Raw genomic sequence first — 12,142 nt, 5'->3', positions numbered from 1 at the left:
GTGTATTCACGTTTGCTTGTGGGTTTTTTTAACCTTGCCTATTTCTGGAACTATCTAGTAATTATATCATTGGTATATCATTGAATCAGGTTCAGAAGTGTAAACCAATACATAATGAATTGTCAGAATAAGCTCTTTAAAGACTGTGCCATCAATTTATTATTTCTTTACCTAGAACATTGTCATTCTTTGATTTTGTTGAAACAATTAGATTTTTATGTCTATTAGGTTTTATTGTGTAAATGGTACATTTAAATTTGTATATAGTGTGCTTGTTTGGCCGTATCATAAGAATCAACCATTTTGTTTGTAGAACCGGCTGAAGAAGCTTAAAACTTATTGTCTTTGTTTTAAGGAACGCAATTTCATTTTAATATTTTTACTGGTTTTAGTAAATGAGATTTTTATTTTCATACCTCCAATATGTTACATTGAGTCTATTATCTCATCATGTGTGTGGAATAGTGTAAAGCACCAAGTACTACCATAAAGTTCTAATTACAACTATTTCAGTAGAATTCATGGATTCATGTTTTCAGAATATCTTTCTTCAGTTGATTTATTTCCATCACAAAAGAAGCTCCTGTGACCTTGATATCTATAGATAGGCCAAGGTGAAATGTTTTTAACTACAGTAAATGTTCAGCTTTCCTGTCCATCATCTTGTCGGTTTGTCCTTATGTATGGCCTCTAAGTTTAGTTTTGTATTGAACTCCATTTCTCCGATTTGTTGTACCTTAGTCCCTTAGTCATCAAATATTTTAAGATACAATACCAGGAGTTGTTACTACACACCAAATGATATATATAGGTCCATGTGACCTATACTTCACTCTTCAGACTTTGTATGCACTTGTATTAAACATTAATCTAATGGTGTTGTGCATGTATATTTTCCTACTAAATGTCTTAATGATTAAACTTAACATTGCCATCAAACCAAGGGCAGATAATGCTGTTGACAATGTTGTATCCATTGTATTGAATAGTACTGTCAGGATGGCTGTTGAAATTTGTATAGAAAAAGTGGATGAAATATGATACATTGTTTGACTAAAACTACTTTCAGTCTTAGGTTGTAGTAGGTTTTTTTTTTGTTTTTTGTTTTGGTCTATACCTGTTCTCATATCCCATTTATGTTTAAGTGTTTTGACATAATTTGATATATTGAAATGTTTTTCTTTAATTCTAAAGTTGCAAGAATATATAGACTTTTTTTAGAATGATCAAACGATTTGAACTGATTGACAGCTTTGTTTTAACTTAATAACATTTATACCTCTGTGTAGTATAGGATGACAAGGGATGAGAAATGTTTGGTACATTCACTGTAACATTTATGTCCAGTCCCATGATCACGCTGTTCTGCTTTGAATCAAATTCACTTTGCATTTTCGTATATGTATATTACATTAGATGAATATTGTTGACAATAAATACAGAAATATTTTCATGGCTTTCCACAAAAGCAAAAAGCTGTGGAACATTTCATGTATCTACAAATGTTTTTAAAGAAAATGCTGATAAATTAATCAGTGGTTAGAACGGTGACATTCTGAATTTTAAGGGCAAGAAATATGAGTCTAAATTTTATGATGTTATAGAGATGTGACAGTCTCAATTTTATATGGTTTAAATTTGTGACAGCCATTTGTTGTATGGTCAGAGATATACTTCTTAATATTGTTATTGTCCTTTTAGCAGTTATAAGCATGGCATTATCATTTGTTTTACAACAATGTGTATCGTGACTGGTTCTATCAATATTTTGATGAAATTATCTCCCTTGATTCGAACAGACAATATTGGTATTATATAAAATCATGTTATTCGTTCCAATGAGATCACAAGTGGTGTTATCTATATAACTGGACAAGTAGAATATCTGGTCACAGAAAACTTAGTCGGGATGTGTATCCAATTATACAATTTAATAGTCTATCATTGGGAAGGTTTCTGGATTTGTTTTATACCAGATTTTTATAAGTGTTTAAATAACAAGATTTATTTTTTCAAATGAAGTAGAGAGAGTCCTTGTATATTAGACTCTTTATAATCCCAAAACTGGAGGTTTTATTTTCATCATTATTTTTACTACAAATTTATGTTTTACATCTTATAGAAATGTGTGTTCAGGAGTATTTAAGTGAAGTCACATCATCAGAAACCACATTATTGCATCAAAACAATAGCCAAGATTTTGTTTAGTAAATATTCATTCAATTTCAATTTCAATAAATGTCACCTTTTCTTAACATAACCAGTCATTTCGTTTTTATAACTTGTATGATTTGGAAGAGGTGGAGTGAAACCTTACTAATCCAACACTATTTATAGCACGGGACATATATATATTGGTCTGATTAGGCAGGCACTAGGATACAAAGGTTTTATTCCAAGTTTTCTCCATTATAAAAAAGAGTATTGGAGTACTCAGGGTTAGGATTAGAAAGATTCATTGTGTAGTGTCAAAACGTGTTCTTACATGATATAGATTTGGAAGACAATGTTTGGAAAATTAGATTTATATTTTGTAAAATAATGTGAAGCTAAAATCTTCTGTTACCTAAATTTAGTGCAGCCTTATAGTTATCTACAGGTAGTTGTGATCTGCATATGTGCTCAATATCTCATGGCAATCCTATATCCTATGTTATAGATCACAAATTATCATATGTGCACTTCTGTAGTCCATCAGTGTAGTGAAATTTTCTTGCTATTTAAAAATTTTGAAGTAATTTCATACAAAATCGGAATAGAGTTTTTTTAATTAGAGACTTCAGTAATTGTTAATTAAGGGATCATTTTTACAATAATTCCAATAATTGTATTTTTGTTATAACTCCATCAATAGTTTCTTTTGTACAATACTTTTCATAATCATGTATTTTTGGCAAAGGCTACTTTTCTACATTCCAATGAATAATTATAATAAAATGTTAATACAATTACATTTGAATTTGTAATGTTTTCTCTTCCTTTATATGTAGAGTACTGGGGTAAATACAAAATATGATATGATAAAGTTGTGGGAATTGCAATTTTTATCTGATTCTAATGCCACCTTTGAAAGTCTATTAAACTTTTAGTGGTGTTAGCAACATTCACAGAGACCTGTAATGTCAAAAAACACTTCTCAGAGTGGGTTATAGGATCTCTGTGGTGGAGACTTCAAGATTTTTCACAAATAAATGTCCCCTGATGTGGGGATAACAATCTCAGACTTACACCTGTGGTGGGGACGGGAATCTCATTGATATCTGTGGTGGGGGTAATGATCTCACAATTATACCTGTTGCGGGGATGAGGATCTCACACTGATGCCTGTGGTGGGGACCGAGAACTCTCACTGAAACCTATAGTAGAGTCTGGGATCTCATATCAATGCCTATGGCGACTGGAATCACTTGCTTATACCTGTGATGAGGAAAGGGATCTCTTACAGATAAAAGTAAAAGTGACAGTGATTTCACATAGATAATGCGGTAGGGACCTTTCCCTGTAGTAGGAACTGGGAATTCCCACTGCTGCCTGTGATGGGGACTGGAATCTTACCTGTGGGTGGGACTGGGATCTTTCACCGATATCTGTGGTGGAGTCAGGGATTGCTCATTTATACCTGTAGTAGGGACTGGGATCTCGCACTGATACCTGTGATGGGTATGGGTTTCTCAGCGATACCTGTGGCATGGACTGGTATCTTTCACTAATACTAACGGTGAAGACTTTGGTACCTTGAATCCTTGTAGTGGGAACTGTAGGATATCTCTCACAGATGAGGAGTATTTCCACGTGTACTAGTGGCATAACTGTCTGTTACCTATACTGATGTAACTTTCTACTAGCAAACTCATTTTTGTCCTGAACCTAGATTTTCACACTAGGATCTAACAATATTAAACAATACAACAATATCATAAAAACAATATTCATTATTAAAGCTGTATTATATTCTTAACGTCAATCATAAAATAAGTATCACAGGCTTAAATAAACATAAAAAAATAACATAATCCTTACCTACTATCACCGACCACATGTTTACAATGTTTGCTGTCTTGATAAAAGTCTGAATGATTTCATTTCATTCAGTAAATTCATTACAGTACTGGCTCTACACCTCCTAATCTCAATTGAAGCAATCAAAGAGACCACAATTTATAAAAAATTTACTTCTGATTACTGCATGTGTAAGACATTAATAAAATGTAGAGATTTTTGCTCAGACAACCTTTTTTATCAGGTACACATTGTTACAAACAGTAAAAAATTCCTTCATACACAAACTCAGCTAAACATCCTATACATCCAAGGGCGTATTGGTGGTCTTTAATGAAGGTAGACAACTCACGTAAATACATAGATCACTGACAATTTGTTAAAATTGATGAATATCTATGCAAAAATAAGTTGTTGAACATATTTTTATTATTACCAAAATGAAAAAGAAACAAAAACATAAAATTGTGTTTATTTATGGATTTGCAGTAAAATGGGAAAATTAATTTGACATACCAGGTATTGCACACGTGAATTATTCTGTTTTAATGCTTTATATTCTCATGATATCTACAACTTTCAAAACAACTTACTTTTATTTCAAAACAGGCATATGAAAATAATACAGTTTACCAGAATATTCATGTGATTCTAACAGAAATCACTGAAATGCTAATTTCAAGTGAGAAGACAACTTACATGTGCCTTAAGCTGGAGTAAAACCAGAGGGAAGAGGTTACAATCAACACCATCTTGTTTTTGATAAGATAACATCAGGAGTCCCAGTATTTTAGATATCTTACTGCAAAGTCACCTGAAGCTCAGATCTGGTAAACTAGGTTTCCTTAGTCAGTTCAGGTGTGGTACTTATTTGTAAATCCTAAAATCCTAGGATGTCTAATAGTATTCTAATATTCTTGATATTTTGTACAACAATAAAAATATGTATATATTATAAGAGAATGGAATGGAGTCTAAATTTTGATAAAGCTGTCTCCATAATCATACAATCACCATTACAAGTGAATTAGATTTTAAAACTTGTCAGCAAATTATCTAAATTTGCACCATTTATGGTTAGAAGATCCAGAACTCTCAATTCTTTTATAAAATAATTTCATCCTCTATGAAATGGCATTCTCATTGGCCAACAATTTTATGGCATCACCACATACCATATAGAAATTGAGATCAAATAGAAACATTACATTAGCTTGACCAATGTGGGGGTGTAAGAAACTATCAAAGAAAAGTGACCATTTTTAAAGTTAAAAACATCACAATCTTTGATAACAGTATAAGGATAAACCACTTCACAGCTTTGACTGTTTAAATTATGTCTGAATAATACAAAAATTAATTTCATCCTTAAATTTATCCTTAAACTGATTATTTACTCAGGAATAAAAAATGGCAAACCAATAAAGCTACAAGATTGTCTATATGGTTAAATTTTCAATTTCTCTGGTTGACCATTTTTACGTATACCTGTTTAAAAAATTGAACAAAAGACACAAAACCATCTATTTTCTTGAGGCTGGAATCATTATACATGTAACTGTTCCCAGTGCAATATGCTGCTAACATAGTAATCCAATGGGACAACACCTACATAATTAGATCACTTATGTATGGCCTTCACCTGAACAGATATCAGGACACTTGCTTGAGCATGGCTGTAATGGCTGCCTCCAGACCCTGTGCAAGTTGTTTCCCCGAGTATGGCTGATCCAATGGTGGAACATGGATGAAGGCAGAACGTGATCTGTCAATATTTAGTGATAAGAAGTAGGAAAAGTCACAGAGATACCTGAAAAACAAAAGATAATATCTACATCAATACAAATATCAATTTATAATTACACTGATTACCTAAAAGGTAAGTTTCTGCAAGCTTAAATATATACTCGACCATGAAGTCACTAGAGCCACAAATATCTAGAAAGAATGGCACCATTTTTGACCCAAGGATGTCAAAATTTTAAATTGAAGATAATGATAGGTAGAGATGTGTAAAGTTTTATAACTATCTCAATCTGACGTAAAATAAAATCAATAAAGATTGTTAAAGATGCTATTATATAGAAACTGTGCCATCATTGCTGACATACGTAAGTCAAGACTCAAACTCCTACTAATGCAAATAGAAAAAATACCAAAATATCGTAAATGTGCAAATTAATGTAACTGGTAAATTTCCTGATATAAGTACAAAGCTTACCTTCCCGGGTCTTCTGACACTGTAGACTTGACTTCGATACCTGAGTCATTGATTTCGTCGCAAACCTTTTGCATGTCTATACCCGACACAATACAATTGTTTGCTCCGTTTACACAACAGTTCCTCTCTGGACATGTTCCTTTAACATCTTTCTTGTCATACCCATCGTTGTGAGCCTGTTGTTCCAGTGTTAACTTGGATGCGATTCCAGATACACCGACATGTATCACTAGCTGGTAATCACAACAAACACTCCGTTAAATTAATAATACAGTAAATTTATCTTTGTCAAGATTTTTCTCTTTGATATTCGATATCATTTGTTGAGGTTTAGAAGGGGATAAGTGGGTGGAGGGAGGATTGATGGGAGGAAGATAAAGATTTTCAATTTTATACTTTGTATTGTTTAGCTATGTTCAAAACATCGATTGAAAATAATCCCAATTGCAACACAAAACATTGGCAAACAAAGTGTTGCCTAAAGAATAATACTATACAGGTATATTTAAAATTATTTTGTACATTTGTGACCTGATTACAATGATAATGTTCACCTGTGACCTGATTACAATGATAAGGTTCACCTGTGACCTGATTACAATGATAATGTTCACCTGTGGCCTGATTTCATTGATAATGTTCACCTGTGGCCTGATTACAATGATAATGTTCACCTGTGACCTGATTACAATGATAATGTTCACCTGTGACCTGATTACATGGATAATGTTCACCTGTGGCCTGATTACCTGGATAATGTTCACCTGTGGCCTGATTTCATTGATAATGTTCACCTGTGGCCTGATTAAAATGATAATGTTCACCTGTGACCTGATTACATGGATAATGTTCACCTGTGACCTGATTACAATGATAATGTTCACCTGTGACCTGATTACAATGATAAAGTACATCTGTGACCTGATTACAATGATAATGTTCACCTGTGACCTGATTACAATGATAAAGTACATCTGTGACCTGATTACAATGATAAAGTACATCTGTGACCTGATTACACATGTGACACAATTACAATATGATATACTAGTGAGCTGATTATTCAACTAGAGCTGACAGGGATCATTTTATAAATAACATAATACATTTATACACCAGTAATTCCTGAATTGAAAAGCCAGCTAAGATTCCATAAGGTTTTACCTGTTTGTAGATTGTTATATTAACTAAGATTTTAGAGATACAAAATGATATACTTACACAAGGTTTGACTTCCTCCCACAGTGTAGGTATCATTTTATGTACCGTGTCATACTCCACAGGAATTTCCTGAATAGATATTTCTACTCCCTCTAAGTTCCACTGCTTGTCCAGCTCCTGCACTGCCACCCAGCTAGCATTGACAGTATGGGCACCAAATGGTCCAAATCCTGCACAAGATCAAGTGCTCATTGTGAATGTTGTACTCTAGGAAAACTTTGTAAAAAGAATCAATTTGTTTTTCCTTCTTCCCAACTGACGGAACAGTTGTCAATGTATAAATGTCCCTTGTACTAGAGATGCAAAATTATATCAACTATTCATGATATTTCATTTTCTTTAGTCCAAAATCCCTTTGGTATTTTAATAACTTAATTTTTCCTTATATATATACCAAATGCAGAAATTTAATGGATCTGTTTTAATTTCTCATTACACTGAGCATGGTATAGCACATGTCATGACGACAGATCTGCTTTTATTTTATTTTCAAGTCTTTCTTTGTTCCAAATGCTCCATTTATCATAAAATTTTCCTGGCTATAACAGTTTTACCTGTAACCAACACTGTTTTCTTTGATGCTGCTGCTGGCATGGTTGTGTAGTATTGTGTGTCTGTATATCTGTACCTATTTATACAGTACCTGTAAGTGTAAACAATAAGTATGAAATACATAGGTATCTTTGATCTACATGCATATATGTATCTTAATACTGTATGTTAAACGATTCTATATATGTACCAGATACTGCGAATTGTAACTTAATAAATATACATATTTTCTAGTCCGTTTTACATGTACCTCTGTTCAGAACAGTACAGGTAAATAATGCACCTGTATATCAGAACAGATTATAATGACATCTCTATTGTCTTCTATTGATTATATAATTCTTTTGTTCTTAAAAAGTTGGAGAAAGGAGAACAAACCGACATAATAATCTGACATATAAAACCTTGCCATACATTTACCACTGAGGCTAGCAACGATATTTGTGGGACAAGAATAAATAATATGTAAAAAAAGTACATAATACTGATAGTTTATGTGCTTTTTATCTCTTATCTATTCTGAGCTTACTATTTATAGTCGCTAGCCCATGTGTCACTATGTGTGTAGTACAATGACGGTGTACCTGGATAAGAGTCGTTATCCGAGTGACTGATGTCCTGGACGTCGAGTTTGGTCACCTGTTTAACCTTCGTTTGGCATGAACTTACCGGAGAGTTTAACTGTTACTAGCTATCAAGAATTCTGCCCCGAGTAACCGTCTGATTGTGTTAGCATCTGTAATAACGGTACGTAGTATTAGGCCTAGTTGTCCGTGCAAAAATTATCCTTAAACAGGAAATGAATCTCTCCCGGCTTTCTTTTTGGGAGTTATTTCCCTTGAAACACCTTTCTAAGGCGGAAGGCCGAAACGACTCAAGGATGCATCAATGTTTCGCTCTAGGTCCTATTGTAATCTAATTCTAAAATTGCAATAAAAAATAAACCGTAATGAAAGGTTGACCCGTACGTCTTTTGTACACTACGGATAAAAATTATTTAAGAAATGAAAAGACTGCGTTAGGAGAGAATTTTTCACAGACTATACGACTTGGTAATTCAACCGGGGAAAAAACGTCGAACCAGTTGGTATGTCCTGAATACATTATAATTTCGGATCAGATTTATTTATTCATTTCTCTAAGATATCACGAGTGGTAGTCCAACCTCTCATTAAATCTGACACCTGTCTTAAAGCGGATCACGTTGCGATCGGTTCGTTTCCTATTTATGTCATTTTCAGCTAGATAATAAATATCCTAATTTCAGACCTCGGTAAGATAGTTGCCCCAAAAGAAAAAAAAAACTGTGGAATGGTCAGCCAAAGGGGAAACACGGGAGAGTTGAGAGACATTTTGTATAGTCACCATTATGGTTTTATTTGAAAATGAAGGTGATTTGATGCTGCGATTTGAAGAATGCTTGTTAGGCAAATCTGTTTTAAATTCGAGGATGTATCAAATTGCTTTGGTTTGGCGTTGAAGCAGAATACGCTTGCTCTCCTGGCACGCCGAGGATCATTACATTATATTTCAATGAATTCTATGCTGCGCTGCATGCATCTAAAGATAAACTGAATTGTTTCATTTCCTATTATTATCAAATTCTTCCAATCCTGCGCATTGAGTTTATAATGACAAATGATAAAACCCTACCTGTAATGGAATGTATTGTGGTAAAATTCGACTGTGAATGGTATATTACAAGTATAATTCACTGTTTCTCTTAAACTTTAATAAAGTCTCCATTTTTTTATCATTCACAACACTGACAACAATTCTTTTCGAGCGGATCGCCAAGGAGACCACCCGGATAAGACGCTGCTAATTAATGGGGGGGGGGGGGGGGGGGGGGGGGGGCTGATGAAGGCGACATTTTTGTCACCGAAACGTCATACTTAACTCGCCTAATGGTTGTTCCATAAGAACTGATGTCACCAACCTGGAGAAAGGTTCGGAAAAAAAGGAACAATGGTTCTATTCGATCACACGCACCTTTAAAATGAAATGTATTGGAGACGAACAACATGGGCACAACAAATCAACAGAATACTTATTGATTGGCCAGCAAGTATTGCCAAAGCATACGCGAATTTATCGGGACATTCTCAATGTTCTAAAATTTGAATCTAGATCTAAAACATACTCACATATACTGAGTTATGGTCTCCAAGGCGAATGTTTACTATAAGTAAAGTTATCGTCTCCATGGCGAATGTTTACTATAGAGTGATCGTCTCCAAGGCGAATGTTTACTATAAGTAAAGTTATCGTCTCCATGGCGAATGTTTACTATAAGTAAAGTTATCGTCTCCAAGGCGAATGTTTACTATAAGTAAAGTTATCGTCTCCAAGGCGAATGTTTACTATAAGTAAAGTTATCGTCTCCATGGCGAATGTTTACTATAGAGTGATCGTCTCCAAGGCGAATGTTTACTATAAGTAAAGTTATCGTCTCCATGGCGAATGTTTACTATAAGTAAAGTTATCGTCTCCAAGGCGAATGTTTACTATAAGTAAAGTTATCGTCTCCAAGGCGAATGTTTACTATAAGTAAAGTTATCGTCTCCATGGCGAATGTTTACTATAAGTAAAGTTATCGTCTCCAAGGCGAATGTTTACTATAAGTAAAGTTATCGTCTCCAAGGCGAATGTTTACTATAAGTAAAGTTATCGTCTCCATGGCGAATGTTTACTATAGAGTGATCGTCTCCAAGGCGAATGTTTACTATTAATAGTTATCGTCTCCAAGGCGAATGTTTACTATAGAGTGATCGTCTCCAAGGCGAATGTTTACTATTAATAGTTATCGTCTCCAAGGCGAATGTTTACTATAAATAGAGTGATTACTATTAATGATTCTAAGAACGAAACAAAACCAAAAAGAAAAAAGAAAAAATTTAAAAACCCACTCATATTGAGTTATAGTCTCCAAGGCAAGTGTTTACTATTATAAATAGAGTCATCGGCTCCAAGCTTAAGCAAGTGTTTACTATTATAAATAGAGTCATCGGCTCCAAGCTTAAGCAAGTGTTTACTATTATAAATAGAGTCACCGGCTCCAAGCTTAAGCAAGTGTTTACTATTATAAATAGAGTCATCGGCTCCAAGCTTAAGCAAGTGTTTACTATTATAAATAGAGTCATCGGCTCCAAGCTTAAGCAAGTGTTTACTATTATAAATAGAGTCATCGGCTCCAAGCTTAAGCAAGTGTTTACTATTATAAATAGAGTCATCGGCTCCAAGCTTAAGCAAGTGTTTACTATAAGTAGATTTAAGACATAAACACACACATTGAACCATTAACTCCAAGGCAAGAGTTTACTATAAATAGATATAACATTTCAGAACACTTTAGTGTACACCAAGCAGGAGGTAATTCGGTCATCGCGCCGTACATTGATCATCATGTCGTTCACCGACATCGAGAATAAGTGCAAAGGTCAAAATAAATGCTGGGCGTTTTTTCACTTTAACTTTGCAAAGCTGTTCTATGTATATATCATGAATTCCAGCTTTTCCGACAGCATTCATAGTCGAAAATAAAGTAGCTCCAGTCCATTTTATCATTTAATATTTCTTAAAGTCAGTACATTAAAACCTAGGAATCTTATCAAATTTATAACTATGCATACACATTAAGCACTCGAGCACGCACATGGCGTTCTTCATGCTCCCCCCTCCCCCTCCCCTTCCCCTCTCGATTCTCTTACATTTAAACAGCTGGGAGAGTATTTCTTTAGAGAAACGCTCTCAATACTTTGTTACATGTAATTTTTATACTAAACACAATTTTAATACACTATTAAAATGCTTGATTCACGTGCAATAAATAGTACACCTCCTACGTCTCATTCAAACAGCTGTTGCTGTAAGGACATTTCCTGTACACATGTGTGCTTGTCAAATACAATATTCGACGTTTTAATTATAGAGGCGGTATATCAATAAGGACTGTGTACAATAAATATTCCGATAGGTGACTAATGATTGTTGACGGGGTAGGTACACTTACTTGTGTTGATGATGTTGTAAGGGGTGATGTTGACGGGGTAGGTACACACCCTTGTGTTGATGGTGTTGTAAGGGGTGATGTTGACGGGGTAGGTACACACCCTTGTGTTGATGGTGTTGTAAGGGGTGATGTTGACG

General features: G+C 34.2%; 1 protein-coding gene across 2 annotated transcripts; it reads right to left on the bottom strand.

Moving 5' to 3' along the window:
* Positions 1-3,928: 3,928 nt before the first annotated feature.
* On the bottom strand, positions 3,929-8,780 carry LOC132553379 (pyroglutamyl-peptidase 1-like). Of its 2 annotated transcripts, none has more exons than XM_060217620.1 (5): positions 8,578-8,780; positions 7,996-8,084; positions 7,442-7,611; positions 6,221-6,453; positions 3,929-5,809 (listed from the first exon to the last, which is right to left on the bottom strand). In XM_060217620.1, exons 2-5 carry the CDS (start codon positions 8,033-8,035, stop codon positions 5,653-5,655), a joined length of 600 nt encoding a protein of 199 aa, XP_060073603.1. In that variant the 5' UTR covers positions 8,036-8,084; positions 8,578-8,780; the 3' UTR covers positions 3,929-5,652. The 2 variants fall into 2 exon arrangements, with proteins under 2 accessions (XP_060073603.1, XP_060073604.1); XM_060217621.1 differs by having other exon boundaries at positions 8,663-8,780.
* Between the last annotated feature and the right edge of the window lie 3,362 nt (positions 8,781-12,142).

Source organism: Ylistrum balloti, unplaced genomic scaffold (genome assembly GCF_031769215.1).
Source record: "Ylistrum balloti isolate Yb309-2 unplaced genomic scaffold, AGI_CSIRO_Ybal_v1 Utg370324, whole genome shotgun sequence".
In the NCBI taxonomy this organism is placed as follows: Eukaryota; Metazoa; Mollusca; class Bivalvia; order Pectinida; family Pectinidae; genus Ylistrum; species Ylistrum balloti.
The sequence above is the reverse complement of the archived record's forward strand: the minus strand, read 5'-3'. Positions and strand labels throughout refer to the sequence as shown.